Consider the following 19,846-nt stretch of genomic DNA (forward strand, 5'->3'; position numbering starts at 1 on the left):
TGGAATACTGTTTGCTTTAACTCAACAATCTGGGGAAGATTTACCTGCTAATGGTATTTAGAATTGTACAGAGAAGATGAACCTTAGAAATGTAGAGACATACATATAGATAAAAAAAAAAAAACCAACATTCCATTTATATTGCATGATTTTAAATCATGATTCTCTGCTTTTAAAACAGAACAGAACAAAGCAGAACAGCTTCCCATCTTGCATTTGATAGTGCTGGATCTGGTACAAGTGGCTGCCTTTCAAGCTTGGCTGCTTGTGATGTTCACGTGTGTTAGTCACCTCATGGTCGATGTCCCCATTTCCCTCAGGGTCGCATCAAACCCTTCCTAGTCTTGTGACCACAGACTCCCTTCCTTCGCTGAAAAGGTTGGGGGCATCTGATGTGGGCCCCTTCACAGCTCTGCCCCCCACCCACCTCCCCTGTGTCATCATGCCCGCCCCAAAAGAACTTCCTGTCAAGTCTTGACCCAGATTCAGGGTCTGGTCCCTCTCCCCACCACTTTCTTTTTTATTTTCAAAGTCACCAGTCTTTTCCGCACTGGTTGCTTTTCCCACGACTAACAAACATGCTGAAACCAACTACACCCTAAAGTAAACCACCATCCCTCTCCAATCCCTGATTCGTTTCCCTCCTCCCCTTCTCTGCCAAGCCTCTGGGAGGGAAGCCCTCTTTTGGTAACTTCATTTTTTTTCTCCTCCTGCCCCACTGGACCTTAGTCACCAGCTCCTCTTGCCATTTCCCCACTGCAGTCTAATCGCCATGCCAGGGACCAGGGACTCCTGTTTTCCGCCAAGCCTTGTGCAATGTCTCTGCAACAAGACGCTTGGTGGATGGAACGTACAAGCTGCTGGTGCGTGCGGCCTGCTGAGGTCGACATGAGAGCGGGTCTGGGCGCTGGGCCCGGGCCCTGGCCCTGCCGCTTTCTGGCTGCGTGACCTTAGGGCAGGTATACTTAAGTGCTCCGCATTTCGGGATGACGGGGACAATGATACAGTTCCTGTGCGACTGTCGTGAGGACTGAGTCTGGACACAGAAGGTGCTTGGCATATTGTAATTGCTCAGTAACCATTATACTAGATATTACTAAATATCCACACAACTCAATATGCAGTGATGCCTGAGGCTGTTTTCTGAGACTTCTCCCCCCGGAAGTGGCTCTCAGAGCGCGGAGATAGGTCAGATTTGAGACTTGGCTCTTTGTTACCATTATCCCCAATTAAAATGGTGAAATGAGAGTACAATTTAGAGTCAAACAGTCCCGGGTTTGAATTCTCTTCTGTCTCCTGACCTGCTTGGTGATGTAGTTACTCAGGATCTTGGAAGCTCACGGGGAGAATAATAGTACCTGTGGTTTTCTTTCGGGTAACATCAGATAGCGTATGTGAAGAAGCTGGTCTTGGGGTAGATAATCAGTAAGTGTTATTTCCCAGAGATCTTCTCCATGTTTGCGGGCTCCTGTCCCATCCAAACCCACATCCTCTTACACGTAGATGACCTTACTTTGCTTGCCCCATGCACGCTGTCCCACCACAGACGTCACTGTCCTTTCTACCTGCTCTCGGCGGCCTGGCTCCATGTAATTGAGTAGATAAATATGTGTGTGTAAAAAAAAAATATCCGTTTTGGACTTACGTCTACAAAGGACCAATAACAACCACAAAAGTGAGCTGGCTAGGACTGTGTTCCCCACTCGGATAGTTCGGTTCTGTGGACGGGCCACGGAAATCAGGAGTGGACGTAGGAAGGAACTCAAGTAACTGCCAGCTCAGTTAAAAGGGAAAATCCCCTAAATCAGTCCACATGCCGAGAATATGAAAGCTCAACAGGATTGATTCATAAGGAAAAATAATAATGCTAAAAGATGTAAGCATCACCCAGCAGAACCACATGATAGTTGTTGGTTCGGGAGGTGGGGGGACAGCGACAGATACAGATGTGAATGATAAAGAAATGAAGGTGATCATCGCAAAACTATTTTATTTCGAAATCGAATTTCATGTTTTTGGAAGGCCAAACATTTGTTGTGGAAAGATCTCAGTTGCGGAGATTTTTAGGACCTTTCTGGAGGGACTCTGGGCCTTCTCCCCTGTCCTGAGAAGTCCAGCCTCACCCACCCCTTGGGGACAGCTGTGGCTCGACTCCTTTGTACTGTCCCAAGTCCAGCTGTGTTGCTCTAATTAATTCCTTCCCCGCAATCAAACCCTGCAATCAAATCCCACCAAGCGTCCTTGACATCAGCACTAAACCGGTCCTGTTTCTCTGTAGCTCTCTCCCTCCATCTCCCAGCTGGATTTAAAGCTCCCCTTGGGACGCCTGGGTGGCTCAGTCAGTTGGGCGTCCGACTTCAGCTCAGGTCATGATCTCACAGCTAGTGAGTTCGAACCCCACGTGGGGCTTTGTGTTGACAGCTCAGAGCCTGGAGCCTGCTTCGGATTCTGTGTCTCCCTCTCTCTCTCTCTGCCTTCCCTCACTCCGCCCCCAGCTCGTGCTCTGCCTCTGTCTCTCTCTCTCTCAAAAATAAATAAACATTAAAAAAATAATAATAAAGCTCCCTAAGGCAGCTCCATGGGCACCCCTCCGGCCCAGGGCTTCGAGTTCTGCACCACACTCTTGGCTTGGGATTAGACACTCAGTTGACTGTCACTCAAGCAGCAAACATTTATGGCTTGTTTGTTGGGTCACCAACGAATGCATTAAAGTTTTGAGAATCTCGGAACTCTTTCTGAAATACGTTGGGCTCTCAAGTCAGGCATAACAGATATGCCAGAACACTGGCATAAACAGATATATTCAAGGCAATTTTTTCTCACCCTCTTAAAACCACCAGTAATTCATGAACCTTCTCTAATCTCAAACTTATAGCAATTATGTGGAAAATTTCCAAATGGCATTGTTCTATTCCTAGAGAGTTGAAATACAATAGTCCTTAAATTCATTTCATCTGGAACCACTACTCAATCATAAAAATCATGCCATTGAGCCATTATGATATGTGATTTGATCAGCTATCAAATCTCTGAGGATAGTTTAGGAATTTAGCCAGTTTTTTTAATTTGTGATTTTTTTTAACATTTACTTATTTCTGAGAGACTGAGAGAGACAGAGCATGAGCGGGGGAGGGGCAGAGAGAGAGGGAGACACAGAATCCGAAGCAGGCTCCAGGCTCTGAGCTGTCAACACAGAGCCCAACGTGGGTCTCAGACTCACAAGCAGTGAGATCATGACCTGAACCGAAGTCAGTCGCTTAACCAACTGAGCCACCCAGGGCCCCAATTTGTGATTTTTTAAAGATTACATGATTCAGCTCTTAGGGCCAAGCTAACTGCCTATGAATATATTCTTGGTGTCCCCAGGATAAAAATTTGCTTGTTTACTTAGAAAATCCATTTCATAACATTTTAGAGAATTACTTTTTTCACAGTACTTGAAAAAAATTGTTTTGATTGCAACATCCGAGCCAGCTAATGTCTCAAGATGGCAAAGAGGAGAGAGGATAGAAAGCTTCCCTCCCATTTCAGAATATATGTGAAATGAGACACTGGTACTCATGGAGGTGGAAGAAAGAAAGGGTCTTTCCTTCTATGGTAATTCTGAAAATGGAGGGCTGCCCAGCAGAGAAGCCTCCATAGGCTGCCAGGGCAGAGGTGGGGTATCTGATCTCTCATGGGCACCTGCGGGGAGGGGAGGGCCTTCTCTCTGTCTTCTGTGCTCTTTTCAGGAGGGGTGTCCCCTTCCAGGGCTCCCTCTCCTTCCTACTGGCCACGTTATCATATGCTGCCCTCCCTTGCTTCACTCTGCCCCTCTATCTGCTTTCTCCCGTTAATCTTGGTCTTCCTCATGTCAGCTTTTCCTCTGCAGGGAGGAAGGGGGTGGGGGGGATGAGTCACATGGATCTCAAATGAGGGGGCAAACTCTGAATAAATGAACTTTTTCCTATTCTGTGGACTCACATAGGGGCCTCCGGCATCCCCTCATTACTGAAGGCAGGTGACCACAAAGCATCAAGTTGGCTTCTGGAGATTGTGTTTATTTACTTTCTCCATCAAGTTTTATTCTTTTTTTTTTAATTTTTTAACATTTATTTTTTTTTGAGAGACAGAGTGTGAGTGGGGGAGGGGCAGAGAGAGAGGGAGAGAGAATCCCAAGCAGGCTTTCGCCGTTGGCGCAAAGACAGATGTGGGGCTCAACCCCACGAACCGTAAGACCATGACCTGAGCCGAAGTTGTGCACTCCACTGACTGAGTCACCCAGGTTCCCCTTCCTCTACCAGTTTTAATAGGTTTTTATTGACTGAGATCTAGCTAGTGGTTGATATTCCAAATGCCAAAGAATATTCATGGCCAAGTGTTAACCAATCAGAAGAGATGTCAGCCATCCAGGAGAACAAGGTCCCGGAGGCATTAGCCTCATTCACACACCCTTTAATTAGTCCGCTGTGGCAAGGTCCAGGGGATCTTAGAAGTAGGGTCTAGGTGGCCAGGGTGGCATTTTGGGAATCCAGTACAGAAGTATTTAAATATTTTAATAATGATACAGCTGTAATTGTAATTATAGACAATGTCAATTACAACCAATAGGTAGTAACTGCCTGGAGTACAGTGTTGAGAAGGATTCTGGAGTTATATCCAGGCTCAGTGGGGGAAAAGGACCTGGTCATGTAGTTATTTCTTGCCAGGGTGGTGGATGGGAATGAGAAATTTCTGCATAAATGGCGGGTGAGGGCTAGTGATTTCTGTGTGGGTGGCGGATGGCAAGCAAAGGCACGTGTGCCACATATTTGCAACTGTAGTTCACAGGCTTATTACTTTCATAAAAGAGAATTCTGTTAGCATCACAGGAAAGGATTCACCATGAGAATAGCAAGTTTGGACACCGCAGTGGATTAAATACTGTCCTCTAAAAACTGCTGTCTACCTGGAACCACAGAATGTGACCTTATTTGGAAATAGGGTTCTTACAGATATAATTAATTAGTTAAACATCTAGATGAGCTCATACTGGATTACCGTTGGCCCTAAATCCAATGAGAATGTCCTTGTAAGAGACAAAAAAAGAAAAAAAAAAGGACAGGTTGAGACGATGAGATGACCACATGAAGATGGAGACTGTAGTGACGCTACCACAAACCAAGGGACTCCAAGGGCCACCAGGAGTGGAAGAGGCAAGGAAGGATTCACCTTTAGAACTTTTGCGGGGAGCATGGCCCTACTGAAGCCTAGATTGCAGACCTCAGGGCCTCCAGAGCTGTGAAAAAATAAGCATCTGTTGTTTTAAGCCACCAAGTTTATGCGGCTTAGGTGGGGCAGCCCTAGGAAACTAAAACAGACCCAAATAAATACATTGCTAATGGTGGGATTTTAGGCTAGCGGTGCGATTTATTTTGGGGGGATCTTACAGCCTATAGCCACCTGTGATTATGGCAATATTGATTTCTGAGGTATATCATGCTAGGACCCAGGCAGACCGTGATACTGAAGTACTCTGATGAAAAAGCCAGGGAGCCCCTACCTCTCATCCCCCTTCTCCATCTTGAGGTACACACCGAGGCACCGTGGCCAGCATTTTCAGGAGGTGAGCAGGGAAACAGATCTCCTTCTGCCCAGACTGGAAGGACAGACGCGCCCCAGGGGAGGCTGACCTTCTGTTCACCTTGAAAATCTATCAGGACACCAGCGTAGCCCATGGATGATTTAAAACCATCTGGTACCTGTGATCACCAAAACAATGCTTGGGACAGTGCCTGTAATTAAAATGCATACCTGCAGTGTCAAACTCTCCGGCCAGTTGAATATTTGCAGATTGAAAATCTGTCCAAAGTGAACTCGGAAGTCTGCCCCGAGGGGCCGACTGTCGGTCCTGGACACTTCTTTGTCGTTGAAGATCACCTTTAGATATATTGAGCGTCTCTTGACGTCCTCCCTTCGCAAGACCTCCACCCTGCCAGAGGAGACCAATCGCAGATGGGTTAGTCATTGACCAGGGGAAACTGGAGTGTCTGACAAATGGGCACTGAACAGAACAAGGCACCTGGAGGTGACTCTGCCACTCATGTTACCTCTCGTTGCACCAAATCAGCCACAAGTCTCAAGGAGCGTCATATAACAAATTTGATACGGACTAGGAAACGGGCACTCAAAAGGCCACAGGGTACAGAAGAACAGTGGTCCAAGCATCATCCACCATATTACAGTGTCTTTAATTGTTTTCAAAGAAGCCCTATGTTTGCACCCCAAAGTTTTTGTTTTAGTTTTTAATTTTTTTTATTAGTTTTCTTTATTTTTTGAGAGGCAGAGAGAGACAGAGCACGTGTGGGGGAGGGGCAGAGAGAGGATGGGAGACACAGAATCCAAAGCAGGCTCCAGGCTCTGAGCTGTCAGCACAGAGCCCGAGGCGGGGCCCGAACTCATGAACCATGAGATCATGACCTGAGCCGAAGTTGGACACTCAACTGACTGAGCCACCCAGGTGCCCCTGCACCCCGAAGTTTTAACTAAACAGAAACATAGTCCTTGCAGTTGGAGTGAATTCAATCCATAAGGGATAGTAGTGATTTATATTTGGGTGGTATATTTTATCCTAAAAATGTAATAGCATAAAAATCAACAACACAGGAAACAACAGATGTTGGCGAGGATGTGGAGAAAGGGGAACCCTCTTAGGCTGTTGCTGGGAATGCAAACTGGTGCAGCCACTGTGGAAAACAGTGTGAAAATTCCTAAAAAAGTTAAAAATAGAACTACTCTATGACCCAGCAATTGCATTACTAATTGTTTATTCAAAGGATACAAAAATACAGATTCAAAGGGGTACATGCACCCCAATGTTTATAGCAGCTTTTTCAATAATAGCCAAATTATGGAAAAAGCCCATATGTCCATTGACTGATGAATGGATAAAGTAGATGTGGTACGTATATATACCATGGAATATTACTCAGCCCAGCCATCAAAAAAATGAAATCTTGGGGTGCCTGGGTAGCTCAGTCGGTTAGGCGGCTGACTTGGGCTCAGGTCATGATCTCACGGTTTGTGAGTTTGAGCCCCGCATGGGGCTCTGTGCTGACAGCTCAGAGCCTGGAGCCTGATTCAGATCGTGTGTCTCCCATTCTCTCTCTGCCCCTCCCCCATTCTCACTCTGTCTCTTTCTCTCTCTCTCTTAAAAATAAACATTAAAAAAATTAAAAAAAAAATGAAGTCTTGCCATCTGCAATGACGTGGATGGAGCCGGAGTGTATTATGCTAAGCAAAATAAATCAGTCAGAGAAAAGCAAATACCATATGATCTCATTCGTATGTGAAATTTAAGAAAAAAACAGATGAACATATGGGAAGGAAAACAAAAAGAAGGAAACAAACCATAAGAGATTCTTAGCGATAGAGAACAAACTGAGGGTTGATGACCGGAGGTGGGGGGATGGGCCAAATGGGCGATGGGCACTAAGGAGGGCACTTGTTGTGATGAGCACTGGGTGTTATATATAAGTGACGAATCACTGGATTCTACTCCTGAAACCAATATTACACTATATATTAACTAACTAGAATTTAAATAAAAATGAAAATAAAGTTATATTGCTGGATCAAGTAAAAAAATAAATAAAAAATAAAATAAAGACTGACTCAGAGTAAAAAAAAAAAAACCACGTAATAGCATATTGTAACAGGTGAAATCCGCTTCTCCCGGATTCATGCTTTTCTTAACACTTTCTGACAGTGAGTACTCACTGGATGTAGGGGATTAAGAACTGTTCCTTTTTTAAAAAGGCTTTTTGAATTCCAAAAAAAAGGTATCCTGGCAAGCATATCACCTTTATAGCCAGGAAGTTAAAAAACAAATCAAAACCTCCAAGAACAGTCTTTAATTTTACTGTGCATATTTGTAGAGATGCCCACCCACAGCTCCAGTTATTGGTTAAGTTAATAGCTACTCAAGTTTGGTAGGAACAGGGAAAGCTTAGAAAAATAAAATAAAATCAAAATGCACTCAGGGGTTTTTGGGTGGTAAAGTCTTTTTCTAAATTGCAGTGAGGGGTGCCCGGGTGACGCGGTCAGTTAAGCCTCTGACTCTGGATCTCGCTCAGGTCATGATCTCGCAGTTTGCGGGTTCGATCCCCGCATCAGGCTCTGCGTTGATGGTGTGGAGTCTGCTTGGGATTCTGTCTCTCCTTCTCTCTGCCCCTCACCCTCTTGTGCTCTCTCTCTCTCTCTCTCTCTCCAAATAAATAAACTTAAAAAAAAATTTCAGTGAGACATACACAACATAACACTTATCATTTTAACTATTTTTGAGTGATCAGCTCAGTGGCATTAAATATATTCCTGACGTGCAACCATTGGCATGATCCTTCTCCAGAACATTTTCAGCATCCCAAATAGAAATCCTGTATCCATTCAACTGGATGGTGGTAGTTTTAACTTTTTACATCTCTGTAATTTAGGCCCATCCCAGATATGGAATTGTTCAAATGACTTCAATGTTGTTGTTGTTGTTGTTTTTCTATAAAGGAATTTAACACCAAATTTCAGGAAGTATTCAAGACACCCAAAGACTTTACTCAGAGTTGTTTTATGGCTTATTCCAGTAACCTCCTGCTACGAGCAGACCTAAGGCACCTTCTTCTGCATGGCCACCCTTATGTGAAGGCATGATGAGAAGCTCAATCATAGTCATTGGCTTGGGGTAACTTGGGTCACAGTCCCAAATCCCAGTGAAAACAGAGAAATTCAAGACAGAGGTGTATATTCTCAGTCAAAATGAGACTCATGACAAAAGATTGCCAAATCAAGCCCCAATTTCCCCCAAACACGATTACATGTTTTCTTAAAAACATGTAATAAAAAACCCCCATGGAATCACATATTTTGGATGTTTATTATAAAATTATATGTTATGCAATTTGTGGCTTGAAAATAGTGAATTCATTGCTGGGGAATAGTTTATTTATATGTAGTATCTGAATGCTATGAAATTGGGAAGAAAAAAGCCACAATTAAAAAAACACATTATTGGTACGTTAACAAAAGTTTGAAACTAAGGAGGCTGCAGGAAGTCTTAAACGGACATCCTAATGAATCCCCACATCCTAATTATGTCTGAGGGTGACTGAATTTATTGTGTGTATAGATGTACGTGCAGAAAGTGGGGCTTCTGACTGGTTCCCTCTTAGGCATCATATGAATGACTAGAAATGTATTTCTATGTAAATCTGGAGAACAGGCATCAGATGGCTACAGGGGATACCCACAATTCCTCTGGGAGGCTTTCTGGGGCCTTCTAAGAGAGAAGCTGGCCTCTGGGGCAGGTGAAAACAAGGGTCAGTGACAGACCTGCGTGTCTGTGCCAGGTCAGTGGACAGAGGACCCATTGCTGTTACAGATAAAGGCTCTACATCAAAAGCCACAAAGGCAGTGGCTATGAAGAGTGCCTCCTACAGGCAGCCTCCCTTGGTGTACTCCTGAGTGACCAGTGGGGACACCTGAGGTAGGGGAACCATTCGACATCACCAAAATACGGACACACATCTTCAGTTTCATAGAGTTCAATCTATATGATACTTGCTTACAGAGTTCACGGTTCTCCTGATCAAACTGTGTCAGTCAGGAGATATACCTTCCATGTAGCGCATGCCTGCCCACCCACGAACGCCTATCACAGGTCACCCCCACTTACACACTGAGCATCTGCTCACCTGGGACACTGCTCGTTGGGTGTGACGCTCCCTGCCAGGCTCAGCTCCGGGACCAGCAGCGGCTCCCCAGGCCTTCTCCTGCTCCGGGCTGCCCTCTCCCTCACCTGGTGCTCCATCAGGGCCCGATCAGTGGGCTCCGGGGGGACCGGTTTCACCAGATCCTCCTCAGGATACGGCTCCCCCATCTCCTCTTCGGGATGCTCTTCGACTGCTTGCTTCTTTTTCTTCTTCTTGGCCCTCTGTTGGGCAAAAGGCAATCTAATGTCAAATAGTAATTTGGGAATTTCACTCAAGACCACAGTCTTCAGAACCAGACAGATAGACTTGGCTGCAAACCTAGCCCCACCTCAAGCAGTGGTGGGCACTCAGGCAAGTTACTAAACCTCTTGACCTCTCTGTGCCTCAGTTTTCTCATCTCCAAAATGGGGACAATCATAGGAAACTCTTCCCAGGGCTGCTGAAATGAGGTAATGCTTGGAAAGCACTTAGCACAGTGCCTGGGACCCAGAAAGAGCTGAAAAATGTTAGCTATTCACGAGATCATTAATATTGGGCAAAAGGCCAAGGACACATCTTGAAATTAAAGTAAGTCTTATGGGCCGGCATTGCAATTCCCCCGATCTATAACTTACTGTCTTGGCTTCAACGTTGCAGGATTATGTATGCAAAGTTACATGATTTTCCGGGGAAGCCTAGAAGCATCACTGCCCTACATTCAATGGGTAGAGCCAGAAGGGACCCCAGTCTTCCTGTCCAGTTTCCCTCCTTGGGCCTCAAGTGGTGGCCTCCCAGACGCCTCCAGTCCCCAAGGTCAGCCCTGCTCAAGGCTAAGTGACTCGACAAACCTGGGCTTTCTTCCAGGCTTTCCACTGCTGGTACGCGGCTCTGTACGCTTCCATCTTCTGCTCATGCTCTTCCATGTGTTCTTCCAACAACTCGCTTATTTCGGCTTGAATTTCTGCTTCGTATGCTTCTTCGTCTGCTTTCTGGTCAACCTTTTCCCTTTAAAATAATTTACAGGACCTTGGTTATTTCTTGAAATTCAGTAAGAGAGTAATAATAACAGCAAATACCCATATGGGGGGCAGATCCTCCTCTGAAAGCTTTGTGCATGTTAGCTCACCACCCTGCGAGGCCGATACTACTATCATTTGCATTTTACCCACAAGGAGACTGAGGCACGGAGAGATTAAGTAACGTGCCCAAGAACACACATTTGGTGAGTGGAAGAGCTGGAATATGGGCCCAATCTATTTGCCGCCAAGCAACAATGCCACTCTGAGCTAAGTGATCCAGATGGCAATATGACACAGTCAGTGCCTGTAGACTCCCGACCGGTAATAGTAGAGTTTCATTGTACTTATTTTATTCATGCTTCAAATCTCTGAGAAACCATTTCATTATGTTACTACCGAGCCCCCAAAACTGCTGTTCTGATTTTAGATTGACAATTTGAGTTCTTCTCTGACGATTCTGCTGATACTTTATCAGGAGCTCTGCCCAGCCCAAAGCAGCATTCCCCATAGTGTGCTTGGTGGAACATTAGTTCTGTGAGATCCCCTGCCAAAAAGGTGCTGTGGCTGAGTCAACCTGGGATTAAACAAGTGTGGTATGTTACCGAGCAGTGTGATTGTCCCGGAAGGAGGTGACAGACATGTCACACCAAAAACTCCCACCCAGCACTTTGGACTTGTTGCAGCAAATTGCCTGGGCTTAGCGATCAATGCAGTCTGGCCTGTGGGTTCTATTCCTAAAGATCCTGTCCCTTTCAGATAAACTTACTCAGGTGCCTAAGGCTGACTCAGGTTTGCTTATGTACACGTGCTTGCTTACTTACACGTGGGGTCTGGTGGGTTAGCAATTAGCAGTCCCCTAAGGCACAGGTTCTTAGAGCCCTAGGATCCTGCTGAAGAAGTCACTCGGAAAACACAATGGCACTGGAAATTTGTAAACATCGGAGAAAATCTGGCTCATAAATTATGTTCCATCTCTGGCATATAGAGAACCATTTGCCTTGCCCTCTGTTCTATAGAGGCATAAATAAACGAGATGAAATCCGATGGCTTTTGCAGGAAAAAAAAATTATGCCGTATCATAAGGTGGCTAGGTGAATCAAGGGTGTAAAAAGGGGCACTCCAAAAAAATTTAGGAGGCAGCTACTTATAGGAGGAAGGGGTGTTAGGTATCACAAAAAGTGTCACCTAGAGGGGACATTAAGGGTAAATTTGTGACAAATTTTAGTTTATCTTAAACTGAAGGAAAGAAGGAGAAAACAATTAGGTAAATATTTATGTTCTGCTTCTGGGTGGGAGGGGCAGCCTGGAAGATGGAATTCGGAAGCTGAAACTCTGGAATTTCTGGGAGACATCCGTGGTTTCTGTGGGACAGACTACTTGGATCTGTCTTTCATCAGCTAATATTAACTCAGCAAATACCAAGTGGCAGCTTCTCTGTTTGGGACCAGATACCCAATGGCGACCAGATCCCTGCCCTCATGAAGCACGGTCTTGCTTTGTCCCAGGAACTGTAGGATGGTTTCTGAGTCTGATGAAAATTATGAAATTTATGAAATTTATGAAACCCTAAAAATCACAATTTGCAGCTATCTTTGGCTAAAGCATGACTCTCTTCAAAGTAAAGTATCAGATAATTGCCCATATTTTTTACTTTTCATGTCGATGTACAGCACAACACTTACTTTCAACAAACAGTCAGGAAGGGACCAAAACCAGCAGCAGAGACACTCTTTAATTAATATACAGAATATGGTTTTGTTGTGATGACTCTACTTTTAATCATGTATCAAAGTCTAGTGGATTAGGTAGCATACCTGATATCAAAGCATACTTTCTCCGCACCATATACAAAGATCTATTCCAAACGGACTAAAGACGAATGAGAAACATAAAACTATAAAGATTATAGAGACCATATAATAGAATATCTACTTGACTCAGGGGAACAATTTCTAAAGCAGCATACAAAAAGCACCAATCATGAAAGAAAAGATGAACGTATTGTATCTGTGTAAAATGAAGAATTTCTATCATGAAAAAGCAGCAGAAGGGAATAAGGAGACAAGTATAGAGTAGGAAAGAGGATCTGCAATGCACATCAACAAAGGGACCATGTCCAGGATAGATGTCAAACTCCTACCAATTATGCAAAAGATACAAACAGTTCAGTTCAAAAATCCACAAAAGCCTTGAACAGACAGAGGAAATCAAAGTGGACAATTTATGAATGGGAAGTTAGAAATTAAACCATGCTATCGGACTGGCAAAGTGTGAGGTTTGACAAGACCAGGTGACCTCGATGGCACGAGTGATATGGACCTACAGGAACACCGCTCAAAGTATAAATCGGCACAACCACTCTGGAAAAGTGTAATCAGCACGTGAGTATTAGAGAGGCGCATCTCCTAAGACTCAACAATTTCACTTCTGGGTATGTTTCAGGAGAGCTTAGGCACGTGTACCTTAAAAGACACATATAAAGTACTTATAGAAGTGCTGTCTTGTAATAGACGAGAAACGGAATCAACTCAAATGTCCATCAACAGTAGAGTGAACAAGTTCTGTTGTATTCATATAATGAATATAAAGCAAATGAACAAATCAACTATAGCTATAAAGTAAGTGAATCTCACGCAGTATTAAAGAACACACTACAAAGAGTACATACAACCTACTCTCATTTGTGGATACATCAAATACAGGTGATATTAAACTACATATTTTTAGGAATTACAGGTAGATGGAAAACCTAGAAATAAAAACAAGGAAATGCTAATCATAAAAGTCTGGAAAATGGTAACTTCTGGGATGAAGGGGGAAGGAGGCGGGGTTAAGAACATAGGGGCTGCTCAGGTGCATGTAATGTCCTATTTCTTTACCTGGGGAGTGGTCACATTGTTATTTATTTGTCATCCTTTATTAAAAAAAATTTTTTTTTAAGAGAGAGAGCATGAGGGTGTGAGCAGCGGAGGGGCAGAAGGAGAGGGAGAAAGAGAATCTTAAGCAGGTTCCACGTTCAGCGCTCAGCACAGAGTCCAACGCGGGGCTCGATCCCATGATGGTGAGACCATGACCTGAGGTGAAATCAAGAGTTGGACCCTCAACTGACTGAGCCACCCAGGTGTTCCTATTTGTAATTATTTTTCAAACTGTATCCATGTTTTACACATTTTCTCAATAAAACAATCTTTGAAAGAAGCTTACTTTCTCAAAACAAGTTTCAAGGGTGTATTTGTAAACCTCTGAAATTCTCGAAGGGATTTCATCTCCTTCCAAACTTTTATGATGGTTTTAAGCAACATTCGATCTTTTTCTTGTTCAGCGTCACGCAGTTTTCTTGTTTGCCTAGAAGATTGAACATGTTGATATATATTAAAAAGTTATTCAGGTAGGTGTGTAAATTAAAAAAGAAACTAATAATGCTGTAGCGACTGGATATTTAATCTGATACCTATAATACTTCTTAAGTACTAGAAATCCAAAAATATGAGTGGAAATTTGAAGACAATAGGATGCCAATCTGTTTCAAGAGGTTATTTGATTTTGTTTTCTCTAGGTGAATCTGAAGTCAGTTAAACTAAATCACCTTCTGAACTTGTTATTAATAATACTATGTACCCTTAAACAAACAGCCACCTTTGAAGTTATAAAAATAAGAGGCCCAGTAAACTCAGTTCTCATGGACTAAATTATTGTAGACCTAGGAAAATGTTACTGTCCCCGTTAACAACAAACATTAAAATCTGTCTTTGTTAACACAAATCACAAGTTCTAATGTTGCTCGCTGCCTGCCTTGGTGAGTTTTCAGTGCTAACTAGATTAACAACATTTTTAGCTTGATTTGAAGAGGCATCAGTTGGAAATGTTTTCATTTTTATTCCCACTATTTAAAGTGCTTGGGAATTATTCAACCCCTTACTTTCAGCCCTCTCTATGAATGATAGTCAAATCCAGAACCCAAATGTACTCTATTATGCTATTAATCAATTAGTTAACTAGACAATTTTTCTTTTCTTGAGCAAGTAGCAGGTATCATTCTAGGTGATTTAGAATGTCTAAGACTGGAAGTGTCTCTGTCCTCAAGGAATTTACCACTTAGCTCAGGAATCAGATACATAGATAAATGACTAAAACATACAAGGTGAGATTCACCTAAGAGAGTGCCGTAGAAAACCACGGAGGCAGGGTCTCATGAATTAGCACCTCCTGACCTCCAGAAGGAAGACCTGAGTCTGGAGGTTGCACTGGTGATGACCCAGTCTGTGGAGATGGTACAGAGAAGCACAGAGGTCTAGGTTCCCAGTCATTCAACTGCTGGCTCCCGAAAAAGAAGATGGCGGAAGACGACAGCCAGTTAGTGGTTGGGTGGCCAAGATTTGGGATTCTCTGAAGACCTCACAGAAACAAGAAAGCAATGAACTAAGAAACATGCTTCTTGGGAAGCAGTGAAGCATGTGGTTAAGGGCACAGGTGTTGGAACCTCACTCTGTAGGTTGAGACCCTGGGTCTCTCATCTGTGAGCTGGCCTAGCAAACAACTTAACTTCTCCCTGCCTCATCTGTAAGCTAGGGGTGCTCACAGAATCTACTTCACAGGGTTGTTGAGAGGAGTGTTAATGCTAGAACCGTGCCCGACATCTGGTAAGTGGTCCGCCGAGTGTTACCTGTCACTATCAAGTGGTCTGTGTTCTTGTGCCCTTAGCTGCTACCTCCCCGGCCTCCTTTTTAAAAACTGCGGCATAAAATTATCTTACTGAGTTCTAGGACACGTTGAGGCTTTCTGACATATTTCCTATTTCCTTTTTTAGTACCTGACAAAATAGTTTCTCAGAAATGCTAAAAATGAAGTCTTAGCAAGAAAAATTTGACATCTGAGCTACAGAAGCAAAGCATCACAAAAGAATATTTAATGACCAGTTGTGGTCAGGGCTCTGGAGGAAAAGGCAAAGGCAGTTTTGCCCGGGGAGTCAGGTAACACTTTTCTGAAACTTGGTGCAGACGGGGTCCGGAGTGTGGATGAGGGTGTCAGCCCTGAGGTGAAACTCTGGGAGTTCACTGGCCTCTCTGGATGATCTTTCCAACCACGGGACTGGATTCCTCTCAGGAGGAAATGCAGATTAATAAAGAAAAGAAAAAGAAAAACCATGTGAGGGACTTAGAACATTTAGAAGCTGGGCAGAAAAGGATGATAGAGGCAGGATGGTGGGAAGGACAAGTGGAAGGAGAGGGGTGCAGACATCCAAGAGAGGGTGGCCTAGGGAGGGGAGGGGAAGAAATACATCACAAGAGGCCCCTCTGGTGACAAGGCCCCTCGCTGTCAAGAGGCCAGGTAGCAGGAGGGGCTTGGCAAGACGGAGGTCCCCAGGGACCGTGGCCAGATTGCCTCAGAGGAAAAGCAGGTGGGTGAATGAGGACGGGCTCCAGTGAACGGGATGGGAGGGAGCCAAGCAGAAAGATTGGTTCATGTTTGCCACAAGTTTGACTGTGAAGGGAAACACAGAAAGCCGTAACCAGATGGGGCTCTAGGGTGGCAGAATTTTTACATGTTCAAGTCTGAGTAGGTCTGAGGGTTAAGAGCCGGTAGGGAGAGTGAAATACAATGTCTCCCTGCCTTGCACTCACAAGGTGCTTCCTTCCTCGTCCAGCTGGTTGCAGCTCAGAGGGCCAGCAACGCGGTCGTGGTGCCATTTACAGAAAAGAAGATGGAAAATGATGGAAAATGCTCGCTGTGGAGCTGTGCTGGCTGTTGACTCGGCCGATGCCCGGCGGGGGCTCACCCGGCCTCTGGTCAGGTCAGCAGCCACACACGGGCCCGCTTGAGGGGACATGGGGGAACAGGCCGTCTGCTTTGAACAGGTTTCAGCAATAGTTAAACATCAGTAAAAGACTAAAACCCACTCTTTCACGGGGCCAGAAATGCTGAACCGCAGAGCTGTTCGTCCCCACGGGCAGCAGAAAGACCACACTGGCTCTGCCACCCACGGGCCCCCGGCACGGTCTGTGCACCTTACACACCATTCTGCCGGCTTCCAAATGCTGATTAATAAATACAAGTCCATAGAAAACCACTTCTGTATTCAGAACAGCTTTTTGTCCCTTTTCTTACCCAATGTATGCGAAAACAAAAATTATTTTCACAAAGAGGCTGCCAGCTGGGTTTTTTTGTTTTAGCATAAATAAGAATTTTCATTTCATTTTATTTTTCTAAAGTTTATTTACTTTGAGAGGGAGAGAGAGTGCGAGCAGGGGGGGGGCAGAGAGAGAGAGAGAGAATCCCAAGTAGGCTCTGACAAAGCAGAACTCATTAACCGTGAAATCATGACCTGAGCTGAAATCAAGAGTCGAATGCCTAACTGATCGAGCCACCCAGGTGCCCCAAGAATTTTTATTTTAAAATATACTCTTCATGGGGCGCCTGGGTGGCGCAGTCGGTTAAGCGTCCGACTTCAGCCAGGTCACGATCTCGCGGTCCGTGAGTTCGAGCCCCGCGTCGGGCTCTGGGCTGATGGCTCAGAGCCTGGAGCCTGTTTTCGATTCTGTGTCTCCCTCTCTCTCTGCTCCTCCCCCGTTCATGCTCTGTCTCTCTCTGTCCCAAAAATAAATAAACGTTAAAAAAAAAAAAGTTAAAAAAAATATACTCTTCATGCATTTACAATGACAGTATCTCAACGTCACTAATTTCCACTTTGCTGGAAGAACTAACTGAAGGCTCGGTGTAAAAAGAAAAGTATGCGTTTAAAGTCCTGGATTTATTAATTCCTGTTCTAAGAATTTATCCCGTGGAAATGTACAGGTACATAAATATATATACACACAGGAATGTCAATTAGAGCACAGTTTCAGCCTAAAAAATAGGACCAGTACAAATGCCTCTCAACAGGGGACATAGCATCTATATAATGTCAGCCTTTAAATAAGGATATGGACCTAGATGTCCCGCAATAAGAAAAGGTCTGAGATGCATTTTGCATAGAAAACAAGTTGCGAGATGGTAAATGCAATGGTTCCTTAAACAAAATACAAACACATAAACACATCTGTGTATGTGTGCGTGAGTATATACATGTGTATGTACAGGTGGAGGAACTAGCAGAAATCTGTTATCATGATTTTCCCCGAGGGATGGGACTCCAGAAGACAGTCACCTTCTACATTCTGTATTTCCTTCTTGTTTGGCAACAATCAGGCTTTAAGTTTTGAATTTTAATAATGAAAAATGCCCCCAAATAGAAAAATATATGTCGTATAGAATTGGGACATTGTTCACATTTTGATATATTTACTCAGGGCCATTTGTTTTTGGCCAAAATGTCATAGTTACAGGTGAAGACCTCTTGAGTTTCATTCCCTTCTCTCCCTCCCTAGAGGAAGCAGCCGGCACCTGTGTCTTTTCTGTCCGAGTGTACCACACACGGGTGTGCCTACAACAGGCGAGCGTTGTGTTGGGTATTCTTTAGGGTTCATGAGCCATATCACACGGTGAGTCTCCTCCTAACACCTGGATGTTTTCATTCAACGTTGTTTTATCCATATTGGTACACAGAGATCTAAGTCAGTGTAACTGTGGTGTAGATGTTCAGTGGAAGACTATACCAGACGTGTTCGTTCTGGTATAGGGTTATTCTTAGTTCCTTACTTTTGTAAACAATGCTATGAAATCCCGAATTTCTGCGTCCCAGCTTGTGGGCACTTTCCACACTTTGCTAGCGTGTGGTCGGGCTCCTCTCTAAAGTGGTGGCTGTAGCAATGTTCATTTACATCAGTGGAGTGTGTGAGTCACAATACCCACATCCTCATTCTTTTACTGGATTTCAAATTTGGGGTTAATATGATGGATATATCTCATTATTTCATTTGGCTCAATGTCTCATGTATTCAGTGCATTCAGAAAAAATGAAAAAAAAAAAAAGCTTTCAACAAGAATGCATCTAACAAGGGAAGAAAAAGTACAAGTTATAACGACAGACTTACACTCACCGAATTTCAGATTTATACTCATTGATAGTTTTTTGGGTCGTATCAAGAGACTTATGAGTTTTTGCTGGGTTAAGTCCTGTCTGGACAGCATTTCTTAGAGCTTGGAGCTTAAAAAAATGGATAAAAGTTTTGAGTTAGAAACTCTATTGCCTACTGCAAATTACATGCCCCAAACCACCCACTTCTCCAGGGCAAAATGATGCCAACAAGTCTGTGAATGGGTGTTCAGGCATCCAGCTGTTCCCACATGTTCACCAAGATGAACTCTGACAGAGAGCTATTTATTCTATTCTTTTTAAAAAATTTTTAATATTTATTTATATTTGAGAGAGACAGAGACAGTGCGTGAACAGGGGAGGGGCAGAGAGAGACGGAGACACAGAATCCGAAGCAGGCTCCAGGCTCTGAGCTGTCAGCAAAGAACCCAACGTGGGGCTTGAACCCACTAACCATGAGATCATGACCTGAGCCGAAGTCAGATGTTCAACCGACTGAGCCACCCAGGAGCCCCTATTTCAGTGTATGTCCATCCCTGTTCTGTAGCCCAGATAATCAAATTGCTCATTACAAGTGTCACTTTTATGTGTGTGTCTCAAAAATAAGCTTTCTTTCAAGGCTAAAAGCGGACCTTTCTGGGTCCTGGACATATAGCGATATTTTTGTGAACCGATCATAAAATCATAGACTCATAAAAGGAGGTATGGTGGAGTTACCTCTTATTTGGGCAGTAGGTTTGAAGCCAAGGCATGGGAGGAAAGTTGCCCGTGGTCAAAATTAAGCAAGAAAAGCCCATGTAAATGCCAGAGATCCATATCTTTGAGCACCATTTGAAACAACTGACTTGTGTTTGGGTACCATGTTATGGGAAAGTACATGTGAAAATGAGAATGTCTCTAAGGACAGAGAGGTGCCCAAGCCATGAACGGTCTCAGCATCTGAGGTCACACAAGCAAGACACAGCCACATATCTTCCATTTAATGCCCGCTCCTGGGAGGTCAGGTTACTTGCACTGTTTGCACAAACTTTTCTCTTTAAGCCAACTGTGTGCCACCGAATTTTCACACATTAAATGTACATTGCCAAATCCCTCCTTTTTCCTGTAGGTAGAACACTCTATCATACATCCTAGGCCAAGGGAGCATGTGAAAGAGG

General features: G+C 44.0%; 1 protein-coding gene across 14 annotated transcripts in view; it reads right to left on the reverse strand.

Moving 5' to 3' along the window:
• The window catches only part of CC2D2A (coiled-coil and C2 domain containing 2A), a 151,292-nt gene that overhangs the window by 66,012 nt on the left and 65,434 nt on the right, over positions 1–19,846 (reverse strand). For all 14 annotated transcript variants that reach the window (XM_045474508.1, XM_045474506.1, XM_045474503.1 and 11 more), the window contains 5 exons: positions 18,694–18,800; positions 13,922–14,062; positions 10,547–10,703; positions 9,702–9,940; positions 5,773–5,950 (listed from right to left, as the gene is read on the reverse strand). In XM_045474508.1, the coding sequence (XP_045330464.1) occupies positions 5,773–5,950; positions 9,702–9,940; positions 10,547–10,703; positions 13,922–14,062; positions 18,694–18,800 (822 nt within the window). The remainder of the gene's footprint in view (positions 1–5,772; positions 5,951–9,701; positions 9,941–10,546; positions 10,704–13,921; positions 14,063–18,693; positions 18,801–19,846) is intronic.

This window comes from Leopardus geoffroyi, chromosome B1 (assembly GCF_018350155.1).
Source record: "Leopardus geoffroyi isolate Oge1 chromosome B1, O.geoffroyi_Oge1_pat1.0, whole genome shotgun sequence".
NCBI lineage: Eukaryota > Metazoa > Chordata > Mammalia > Carnivora > Felidae > Leopardus > Leopardus geoffroyi.